Source organism: Malus domestica, chromosome 16 (assembly GCF_042453785.1).
Source record: "Malus domestica chromosome 16, GDT2T_hap1".
Lineage (NCBI taxonomy): Eukaryota > Viridiplantae > Streptophyta > Magnoliopsida > Rosales > Rosaceae > Malus > Malus domestica.
Genome location: NC_091676.1, coordinates 22,126,133 through 22,136,927, shown reverse-complemented (window position 1 = coordinate 22,136,927; position 10,795 = coordinate 22,126,133). Strand labels below are relative to the sequence as shown.

At 37.3% G+C, this 10,795-nt stretch overlaps 1 protein-coding gene across 1 annotated transcript; it reads left to right on the top strand.

The window, feature by feature from the left end:
* The first annotated feature begins 3,193 nt into the window (after positions 1 to 3,193).
* Positions 3,194 to 9,860, top strand: LOC103403601 (3-isopropylmalate dehydratase large subunit, chloroplastic). The gene is made up of 15 exons (XM_008342449.4): positions 3,194 to 3,468; positions 3,570 to 3,701; positions 3,807 to 3,977; positions 4,705 to 4,857; positions 4,940 to 5,008; positions 5,089 to 5,205; positions 6,754 to 6,828; positions 7,001 to 7,078; positions 7,173 to 7,268; positions 7,480 to 7,529; positions 8,097 to 8,151; positions 8,262 to 8,393; positions 8,876 to 8,923; positions 9,045 to 9,203; positions 9,461 to 9,860. Exons 1-15 carry the CDS (start codon positions 3,418 to 3,420, stop codon positions 9,599 to 9,601), a joined length of 1,527 nt encoding a protein of 508 aa, XP_008340671.3. The 5' UTR covers positions 3,194 to 3,417; the 3' UTR covers positions 9,602 to 9,860.
* The last annotated feature ends 935 nt before the right edge of the window (positions 9,861 to 10,795 follow it).

The window sequence follows — 10,795 nt, the reverse complement described above, 5'->3', positions numbered from 1 at the left end:
AAAAACTGCTTCTGCTGTGCTGTGAGAATAAGGTCATTTTTGCTGCTTCGCGTTTTCAGTTTTTTTTCACCAAAAAACTGTGAAAATAAGCTGTTTTTAAGTGTGTACCAAACACCTTTTTAAGCTCAACTTATTTTGATACCCACTTTTTATAAAAGCACTTCAATACTAAACCAGTACATATTCTTTAATAATCACCCCGACATAGCCGCCTTGTTGCCCGTGTTGCCAGCTTGCATCCGCATTAACTTGATCCATATCAGAAGTTGGAGGTGACCAACAGGTAATACTCCTTGGGATTTCGTGATGTGCCTGATCAGGGTGTTTGCTTCAGTGCATAGGAGAGACTGGATTATGATTAAAAACAGCATTACACCTTGCTTTCCATATGTTCCAACAAGTAAAAGCAATGAAAGTTAAAATTTGTTTCCTATCCATCACATTTCCCACACTCAATTCAATCATTGTCTGTAGCCAAACACTAAAAGAAGTGATGTTCGAACGATTTACCCGATAGTTGAATTGGCCTCCGAACCATACTGCTTCTACCCAGGGGCATAAGAGCAGCAAGTGCTCAATAGTCTCATCCTGTCGCAAACATAAAGGACAAGCAGAAGTAGGAGTCGAACGTCGTTTAAAAAGCTCTGCCATAGTAGCAAGAGCCCGGTGTAAAGCTTTCCATACAAGGTTGCTATTTGGCATGGAAGTAGACGGGGACGATTGGCCATTAGGATTATTCACTGCATGGAGCCAATAATAACCCGACTGTACAATGAACACCCCGTTCTTTTCCATGGGCCAAATAAGACGATCAGAGCAACTTGAAAGCTCAAGAGGTAAATTCATGATCAAAGGATGCTCTCGCTGTGATATAATATTTGCAATGGGTTCCAGGTTCCAATTGCCATTATGACTGCATATTAAAGAACTTACTCGTTGACCTTTATTAGCATTGCCATCAAAACGAGGAATAGGATGTCCTTCGGGAATTGAGGGTACTATAGTGTTCTACTAGCAGCAGGTGCACCTGCGCGCTGCCACGGCCTTTGTAACTTTATTCAATGTACGGAAAGTCTTGAAAGTACATGTGGCAAAGGGTACCGTTTACTATTAACATCCGTGTGAAGTCTCGAAACTTTGTTTAAGTTAACAAAATTGTGGGTATTAGCATGTCATACTCAGAAAGTCTTATTTACATCATATATTACATGAGAAAAATTGAGAATGTTGGTACAATGCATTTACATTGGTAAGTTGATAAAATGGCCCAGCGAACTAAAACTGATGAAATACCTCTAACTTCACCATTAAAATCAAAGCAAAAGAGATTGAATTAATTTAACGTTCACTTTAGAGTTATGATCCAATTTCGGATTTTCATATTGTAAATGAGTTCCAAGTCACAAATAACACTTGGCCTATAAATGAACAACCTTTTTATGCCCTTCCATAGGATCCTTTGTAACGGTGATGATTTTGCCACGACTTGCAACCTCTACACTTTCCCCATCAAATGGTAACTTCATACAACAATGCAAAATTAGAATTTCTCCCGAGTGTGGAAAAGAAATAGTTGATAATATAATTTTTGGATGGTTTGTCCCGATAAGTGTAACATCTCATATCGTTCGGGAGAGTAGTTCATGTAAGCCCTATATGTATATTCTCATCTTTACCTAGCACAAAGCCTTTTGGAAGCTCACTGGCTTTGATTTCCATCGAAACTCCCAAGTTAAGCGAGTTCAGGTGAGAGCATTCCCAAGATGGATGATCCACTAGGAAGTTCTCGTGTGAGTACCCAGAAACAAAACCGTGAGGGCGTGACAATATCGTGCTACGGCGAAGTCGAGCCCGGGATGTGGTGGGGGCTCGGGCCGGGATGTGACATAAGGGTTGTTTTCAACTTTTATTAAATTACTTTCACAACATATCTCACCAGTTTCTTCTCATTTTATGGAAGAATAATTCATTTCCAAGTGTCTTGATATTTCGGATTTGATATCAAAAGTTGAGATTAAAACAATAAAAACACGTTCATTTATTCAATTGAGTAGATATAACATCCAATGAGTGTTCATATTGAATTATGTACTTTTTCTATATATTGAAATCTATGATATGAGAACATGCTTATTTACATGAATGAATACACATGATATGAGTATCATTTCCATTCCAGACATATCGAGCGTTTACTAATAATTTAACACACAAGAAATATGTATGTTATATCTCATCATTGAAATTATGTATGTTATATCTCAACAACAAAGTATGAATTACGAGGAGAGACTTGTGTGGCAAAGCCACCAAATGGTCTCTTCTTTGTTTTTTTTTTAATACTATGCATCATCTAATTCATAATTTATCTCATTTTCAATAAGTAAATATGCCCTTATTGTGGAAGTTAATGTATACCAATCCTCGACAACAATTTGAATATTAAAGAAGAATCCGAGCCCTAAGCCAAAATCCCAAAAAGCACTATTAAACTTCAGTTAATTATCCTTTACTTTCTTTTGGGTTTATATTATTAGCTAAACCAACACTTAACACTACATTTGTTGAGTGATTAAACTTGTAATCCACATTAAATTTCTCATATAATCTGCCTAACTTTATTCGCGCTTGTCTCAATAAATAATAGAAAAAACATTTCAAGGATTTAAGTGTGGAATAATACCTTAAAACTTTTTCTCCTTATCCGTCTTACACATGGCAATCACACGAGTAAATTTGGTTCAAGTATGAACGGAAAGTTCGATTGTCAAATCTAAACTGCAAATCCTACTTTTCATCTATTTTTTTGGTTAAGCATGTGTTACATATCTGCTATATAATCACTATACAATAACAAATATCAATAATTCGATAAGAACTTGCATGACACGGTTAATTGTCACATGACATGCCACGTCAATAATATAAAGATATATGTTAGCTTATTTTACATGTTTTTATGTTATTAATACGAAATGACATCATAAGAGTGAACTAATGTCATCCAAATAATTCTCCAATAAATGAGATAGGACATAGGAAAGAGAGCCGATTCTATCACGGTGATCGCAACTTCCCTTTGTTTTTGGTCAACCGTATATTTGTTAGATTAAATATTAAATTACGAAGCTGACATAATTTGAATTCATGTTGTAATGCAAGGGCAACACTATTCTCTATTATTGTAAATTACTTAATTATCTCAACCTAAACAAAGCAAGGCCAACCACATACCCGACACGTCATTCGTGCCTCAGAGTCACACAGCCCCTCCCAAACACACGCCCCCTCAGCCGCCTCCTCCCACAAATCCCAGAACCAAAACACAACTCTTTCAATTTTTTTGTTCACTTTCTTCTTCTTCTTCTCCAGCGGAATCAGATCTCCGCCGCATAAGCTCGCATTCTCACGCCCCACATGGCTTGCTCCACCGTTACTCCGCCGTCCACCTCCTTCATCGGCAACAAGGTCCCTTTTGTTTTTTTGGTTCCAGCTCTGTTTTTTTTTTTTTTTTTCCAATTTTTTTTGGATGTTCACTAAATTTCTGGACTTGTGATTTTGAACCTCAGAAGGATTTGAATCGCTCTGCTTTCTCCTCTGCGACGCCGCTTTCCAGTCAGAAATGCAAGAGAAAATCCAAGAAAATTTGCTCTGTCATGTCTCCGCAGCAATCGGAGCGCAAGCCCGCCACCACCGGCTCGGTCAGGATCTTAATTTTCCATTTTTGTTAATTGGTTTTGTGCAATTAGGATTAATGAGAATCTCCATTTGGCGGGTTTTTGAATTGGGGTTTGGTTAATTTTCAGGTTAAGACCGGGCTGACGATGACTGAGAAAATATTTGCTAGAGCTTCTGAGAAGACCCAGCTGAGTCCGGGTGAGAATGTTTGGGTTGATGTCGATGTTTTGATGACCCATGACGTCTGTGGCCCGGGGTCAATTGGAATCTTCAAGAAAGAGTTCGGCCAGAACGCAAAGGTACTTCCTTTTCTTCTTCTTGTTTATGTTTTTGCTTTTGCTTTTGCTTTTGTTTTTCCGAGAGGATTACCGTATTAAACACCCAAAAGACTAGCAGTAGAATCAGAAACCATATTCGTAGGTTGCGAAAATGGAAAGGGGTTGGGACGAATTTTTAGTCAGACTTAATAAGTTCATTGATCAAGTTGGGTTGTTGTTGGCTCTTTTGGCAATGGTAATGATCACGTTAGAGAATCTACTTCTAAGTGTCAGGTTAGGCCAGCTTCACAAGAAACGTTGTGCATGAATGTGTCCCAAATGGTTTCTGCACATCACTGCAAGAGTCAAGGAACAATAGCATCATAGTGTAGCTTTGACCTAACCCCATGGTGGATGGCAGCCATGAGAATGTTGTCTGTTGTTTTTTCTTGTCAGTCTACTGCTGGTAAACATCTTATTTATCTAAGAGACCATTGCAATATATCAGTTTACGAGTCCTCTCTTACTACTTTGTTTCTGTTTTTTAATAACCATAACCAATCACATATAAGGAAATAAAAGAAGGAATTCATTTTCATGGACCTCGTTCCTTGATGGCATATTTTATTTGTTTAGCTCACTATCCATCATCTCTGTATGTGTGTTGTTTGTTATTGAAGGGGTCTATTTTTCATATCTGGGATTTTGTAATCGTGCATTTTTTGTTTTTGTGGGGTATAAGTAGTGCTTCATTATTTTGATATTGCAGGTTTGGGACCGTGAAAAGGTTGTAATCATACCGGACCATTATATATTTACAACTGATGAACGTGCAAATCGTAATGTGGATATCTTGAGAGATTTCTGCATGGAGCAAAACATCAAGTATTTCTATGATATCAAGGATCTAAGTAATTTCAAGGTGTGGCTTTGAAGTGTTAAATTTTCACCATGTTTTAATTGGTTTAATCATCAGATATTGAATTTAGTTGACAATTTGGCAGGCCAACCCTGATTATAAGGGCGTATGCCATGTTGCACTTGCTCAAGAAGGTCATTGCAGGCCGGGGGAGGTACTTTCCTTTGAAGATTTCAATATTATTTTGTGGTTTTCAGTCTAAAGCAGCAATCAAACACCTTATTTGGTCTTCAGGTCCTGCTGGGTACAGATTCTCATACATGTACTGCTGGAGCTTTTGGACAATTTGCTACTGGAATTGGGAACACTGATGCAGGATTTGTATTGGGCACTGGGAAGCTTTTGCTCAAGGTTTGCAGATTTTAAATATGTTTTCATTTCTGCTTTTCTGATCACATATAATTGTCACTGGTTGGAGGATTTCATACGAATGGTTTAATTCTACGGATGGATTAGCTTCCACTAACATCATAGTGGTGAATATGGGCCCCCTTCACCCTGTTTAGCTTTCATATTGTGCTTTACACGTATAAATATTTTTTGTCATTGATATCATTTGCTGATCTTGTTACACCGTAGTGCTCCAATGGTTTGGAGTTATTTCTTACCTTCTCTTATGTTTTATTTAAATGGTCATGGTTATGATACAACAACAACCAAACCTTATCCCACTAAGTAGGGTCAACTGTATGAATCCTTGCGAAAAGCATACACCAAGGGATATTATCTTGAATATGTCCCATTAACTTGTCCATTACCAATGCAAAATGGTAAGGACTTAAAGCTGAGTCATTTATAATTACTTCCAATGAAGGGTTAATGAACCCTCGTCACTGGTATCATGATCTTCCATCAGATATGAAACAGAGGTTTCAGCTTTTACGTTGGCTTATGCCATTACACATGCTCAAACATTACTGTTCCGGATACATGTCATTGATGCGATGTCCCATGCATTAATGTTCATCTACATACTGAGAGAATCATTGATTTTTGGCAGAGTATTTGATTTCAAAAATTAATAAAAAAAACTATGTATTTAGTTGTAGAAAGTTGTAGTATTTAAGTTGCAATAAATGATAAGGAAAACAATATGAAAGGGCTTTGAATAGTAGGTAGTGACAACCAATAGGATTTAAATACATGATGCAGAACTCTTCTGCCTTTATTCCTCTTGTTTAAGTGTGATCATGAAGGTGGTAGGCATGACGAGTGTGTGCTACCTTGATATAGTGCATGAAAGGATTCTAGAAAATGGTATGATTTGGACAATTTTAGACGGTTGTATATGTCAGGGAAGCAAGTGTTGCTTGAGGTGTTTAAATACGTGCATATGAAACAACTGACTGCAGTAGCATTTGCATTTGATGCTCAAGTTTTTAACAGGCACAAGTACCACGATTGCAAGCCCAGGTTGAGATATTCTCATTTTCTATTATATTCTAATATCAAGGAGTAGGGTTTTCATTTGCTTTCCTTTTGATTGTTGAAGTGATGGGTTAGACTTTATGAAAGCCATTAGACTTGGCTGTATTATTTGATTGCGTTCATTGGGATCATGAAAAGGTGATATCAAGAAGGGGATGTTTTTCAGCCTGTTTCAGCCTGAGTTTTGAATGTCTCAAAACAAATCAATGGATACTGTTAAAATTTAGAAAACAGGAAAGTAAACCTTCAGCTATGGAGAACCAAAAACGGGGAATTCTGATTTTCAATAAGTTAAATGTGTTTTTCATTCCTGTGTGAGCTATGAATGAACTAGCCAGTTGTATGATTGTATCTGTGGATTCACAATTTTGTTGCATTGCATGTATCTCGTACGTTATTGTTATAGTTGTTTGCAATAATGTCCAAACATTATTGTGTTTTCATACTTTTTGTGATGTCCTTAAATTGCAGGTGCCTCCAACACTGAGATTTGTGATGGATGGTGAAATGCCTGACTATTTGCTTGCCAAAGATTTGATTCTGCAAGTAAGTTTAACCAGGTCTTAAGGCATTTTTTCCACTCAGTCTGTATAGCATACCAAGAAGTTCAAATTATATGAGTTTGACAGGGCATATGATTTTGTTTACTTGATATATAAATTGATGAACACATCTAGCCTTCTTGTTGTTTCCTTGATAAATGATTTTCGTCTGACAGATTATTGGTGAAATATCTGTTGCTGGTGGAACATATAAAGCTATGGAGTTTGTTGGCAGCACTGTTGAAAGCTTATCTGTAGGTGAATTTAATGGTCGTCACTGCATGTATGATCTCACCATTCATCTGGTTGTATTCGTTAATTACTATTTCATGAACCTGTGCTGAACAGATGGAAGAAAGGATGACATTATGCAACATGGTTGTTGAGGCTGGGGGTAAAAATGGTATTGTTCCTGCTGATAGCACTACATTTAAGTACCTTGAGGTTAGTGCTAATGCTACGTCGGCTCTCTCCCTCTCTTTCCCACCCCACCTCCTCCTTTAGAGCCATTGCCTTCGAGTGATGCCTGTGGTTTTATTGATTTTTGTTACAGTTACATTTTGTCGTGGTTGGTTTTGTCACAAATATGTTTTTTGAATGTCACATACATTTGTGCTGTCAAGCATGCTATATAATGGTTTATGTTGAATTGCAGGATAAGACTTCTGTTCCCTATGAACCTGTTTACAGTGATGCTAAAGCAAGGTAATTTATACTACTAATTATCTACCTTTTATTAGTCCATTTCTATATCCAGTTTATAACGTTTGAACTCTGAAGCATGTATTTTTCTTTCAATGTGGACATGCACTCTAGAATCTTATGTTTAGTTTTTATGGTTGATCCATTTTTAAACATCTTTTAGATTGACTAATGTTTTAAAGTCAGATTCTTAAAATATTATTTCCTGGGATTTTGAGGGACTTTGGGAATCATTACAGCACTCTGACGCACTGATGGAGCATTTGAATTTTGACAATGTTAGTAGATGACATCATTCTACAGTCAACTTTTCGAAAATAAATTCATATCAGTGTCACATTTTTACATGGTCCTATGTAGCTTAGTTCAGGCTGTTACGAACTACCCTATCATCATTTGCAAATCTACATCAGGTGTAAGAGAATTGGATTTTAAGCATAACCATGATTAGAATGTGCATATTCTTTTATATTCCTTCTATTGACCAACATAATATTGGTCTCTAATAATCATGAGATTTGGCCCTTTGGAATTCCTTTGTATTAATGAGTTTGTTTTGTTTGCATTTAGATTTCTTAAGGAGTACAGATTTGATATCTCAAAACTGGAGCCGTTGGTGGCAAAGGTGAACAACACATACATTGATTTCTTATAGTTTAGTCTTCCTTGTAGATCTTCAATGATTGCTAAGTTTGCCTCTCTTCCATGATTAACTTATATAAAATTGTTTTCCAGCCTCATTCTCCAGATAATCGTGCTTTAGCAAGAGAATGCAAAGATGTGAAAATTGACAGAGTATATATCGGTTCTTGTACTGGAGGAAAAACTGAGGATTTTATGGCCGCAGCCAGAGTTTTTCTAGCATCAGTAAGGAGTCAAATCTCTGTCACATTTGTGTTGGGATATTGTTTATATATACTGACTTCAATAGACATCTGAATGTTTTGTTATCAAGTGCATGTGAGTGTATTTTTGTATGGACATCAATTTGTAAGATCACGCATTTATCTAATCAAAATCAAAATATATGCATGTGTGTCTTTTGTATATGTATGAATGAGAGAGTTGCATGGATGTAACTTGTATATCACAAATGTTCTTTTCTAATTAAGATATAGGCATGCATTCATGTGGTTTGATATATTTTACATTTAAGCATTATGTGCATATTACATTTAAGCATTATGTACTAATACATTTTGGAATACTTTTTTAATCTTTTATTCGGAGTTATTTGGCCCGCCTCTTGGCCTGTGTTGCATGTTAGTACTGTATATCTTTCTATTGTCTCTCTACATTGATTTTCTTTGAAATTTTCTACTGTATTGGTTTAATTGCTTTTATTGCAGGGGAAAAAGGTCAAAGTTCCCACATTTCTTGTGCCTGCTACCCAAAAGGTTTGTCATGCTACAGAATTAAGTGCTTAGGCGACAACATCCGTAGATATAAATTTATCAAGAAATTTCTGAAATGCATGATGAATGAAATCTTGTTTGCTGTGTATTCTGAAATCTGTAGGTTTGGATGGACGTGTATAGTCTTCCAGTACCAGGGTCTGGTGGCAAGACTTGCTCACAGATATTTGAGGAAGCTGGATGTGACACACCTGCAAGTCCCAGTTGCGGCGCTTGCTTGGGTGGTCCGAAAGACACGTATGCTCGCTTAAATGAACCTCAGGCAAGTATCCTTTTCTGCAACACATTCACCAGGATCTAATGAGCTCTCCTGTCTTGGGGCAGCTGGACCTCATGGATTGTTGCAATTCACTATGTCGTCGTCCTCGATAGAATTAGGGCCGACTGCCCTGCCTTTGGGGGTTTAATAACCCCGTATGCAGATAACCTTGTTGCAAGAAAAGGAGAACATCTTGGTTTTTAATTTCAATTGTATTGAAGATAAATACTGGGAGATTATTAACCATCTTGTCTTTGCAGGTATGCGTCTCAACAACAAACAGGAACTTCCCAGGCCGAATGGGTCACAAGGAAGGCCAGATATATCTCGCTTCCCCCTATACGGCTGCTGCATCAGCTTTGACTGGTCACGTCACCGACCCAAGAGAGTTTTTGCAGTAGGCAATTTTATCATTACAATCTGATTAGTGCGTGTCATCTTTGTATCCTGCAACTAAATGTTGTTAGATAAGCAGAGATTACGGAATAATGGGTCATAACATCCGTCCTACCATATGTCGTGTGATTGTCTGGTCGCTGCCATATGTATTGTATGTGTAATTGCTAGAGCATGTTGGAATGCATTTATGAAACGATGAAATAACGAGGTGAATTTCGCCAGACGATTCTGATTTAAAAGTCACGATTTTGTTCTACGAAATTCTTGCATACAACTTTATTCAGCATTCGTCGCTCATGAGGCGCGTTGTCTATTCCTCCAGTGTGCAAGGGTTTCCTGTCATTTAATCAGTCGTGTGACATATATAGCGATCAGCCACCGCACTGCAACACGGCTGCTGGCGATTGACTTCTATTGCAACCAAAGCTAAATCCTCGCCTACACAAATTCTTTGAAATCTTGCACCTCCATTTTTCTTTCCACTGGAGGATAACCGCCTTTCAGGCGAAAATCCCAGTCAAAAAGGGGAGAAAACACTGCTCTAATCAACAGAGGCTACGTTCCCTGCGTTAATGTGTTTTTTTTTTGCTTGTTAATTATGTGCTTAGGGCAGAGGAGGGCGATGAGGAGAAATGATTATTTTCAGGACACCACTTCATTTTTTTTCTCCTGTTTTTTGGTTTTTTATTGATTCAATAGCGGAAGATGTATAAACAGCGTCCAAAAAAAGCTAACTTGAAGTCTAAAGTTAAACCAGTCCAGAAAAAGGAAGGGCAAGTTTTCCAAATGGCAAGGATAACGATATTTCATGACACCAACTGGATAATTACGATTGAAAAATTTCTCATGTTTTTTCACTTGTTTAAAACTCTAGCAATGTTAATTGAACGGTTAAAACAATTTTTGATTTGGTTGAATTTGCGCAGAGTTTATCTTTTAAGATGATATAGAAAGTAGACTGTTCCGATCACCGAACAACATAACAAAATGAGAAAGAGAGCCAAGAAGGTAGAACGAGAAGGTTGTTACCATTCCTTTAAATCTCCACTGCTATAAACATCCAAGTTAACTCAGTGCAAAAAAGGAAAGGCAATTGAAACGGGTAGCAATATTTTCCCGACCAAAAGTGGATAAAATTGAAAAATCCTTATTAATACTCACTCTCCCTGCTCTTCTTCGATTTCATCCAAATTTGT

What these genes read in the sequence shown, in the direction of transcription:
- LOC103403601 (XM_008342449.4), top strand. Translation starts at nt 3,418, where the DNA reads ATGGCTTGCTCCACCGTTACTCCGCCGTCCACCTCCTTCATCGGCAAC. An exon ending in AGCCCGCCACCACCGGCTCG is followed by an intron (nt 3,702 to 3,806) that starts GTCAGGATCTTA and finishes GTTAATTTTCAG; the next exon opens with GTTAAGACCGGGCTGACGAT. An exon ending in GTCATTGCAGGCCGGGGGAG is followed by an intron (nt 5,009 to 5,088) that starts GTACTTTCCTTT and finishes TTTGGTCTTCAG; the next exon opens with GTCCTGCTGGGTACAGATTC.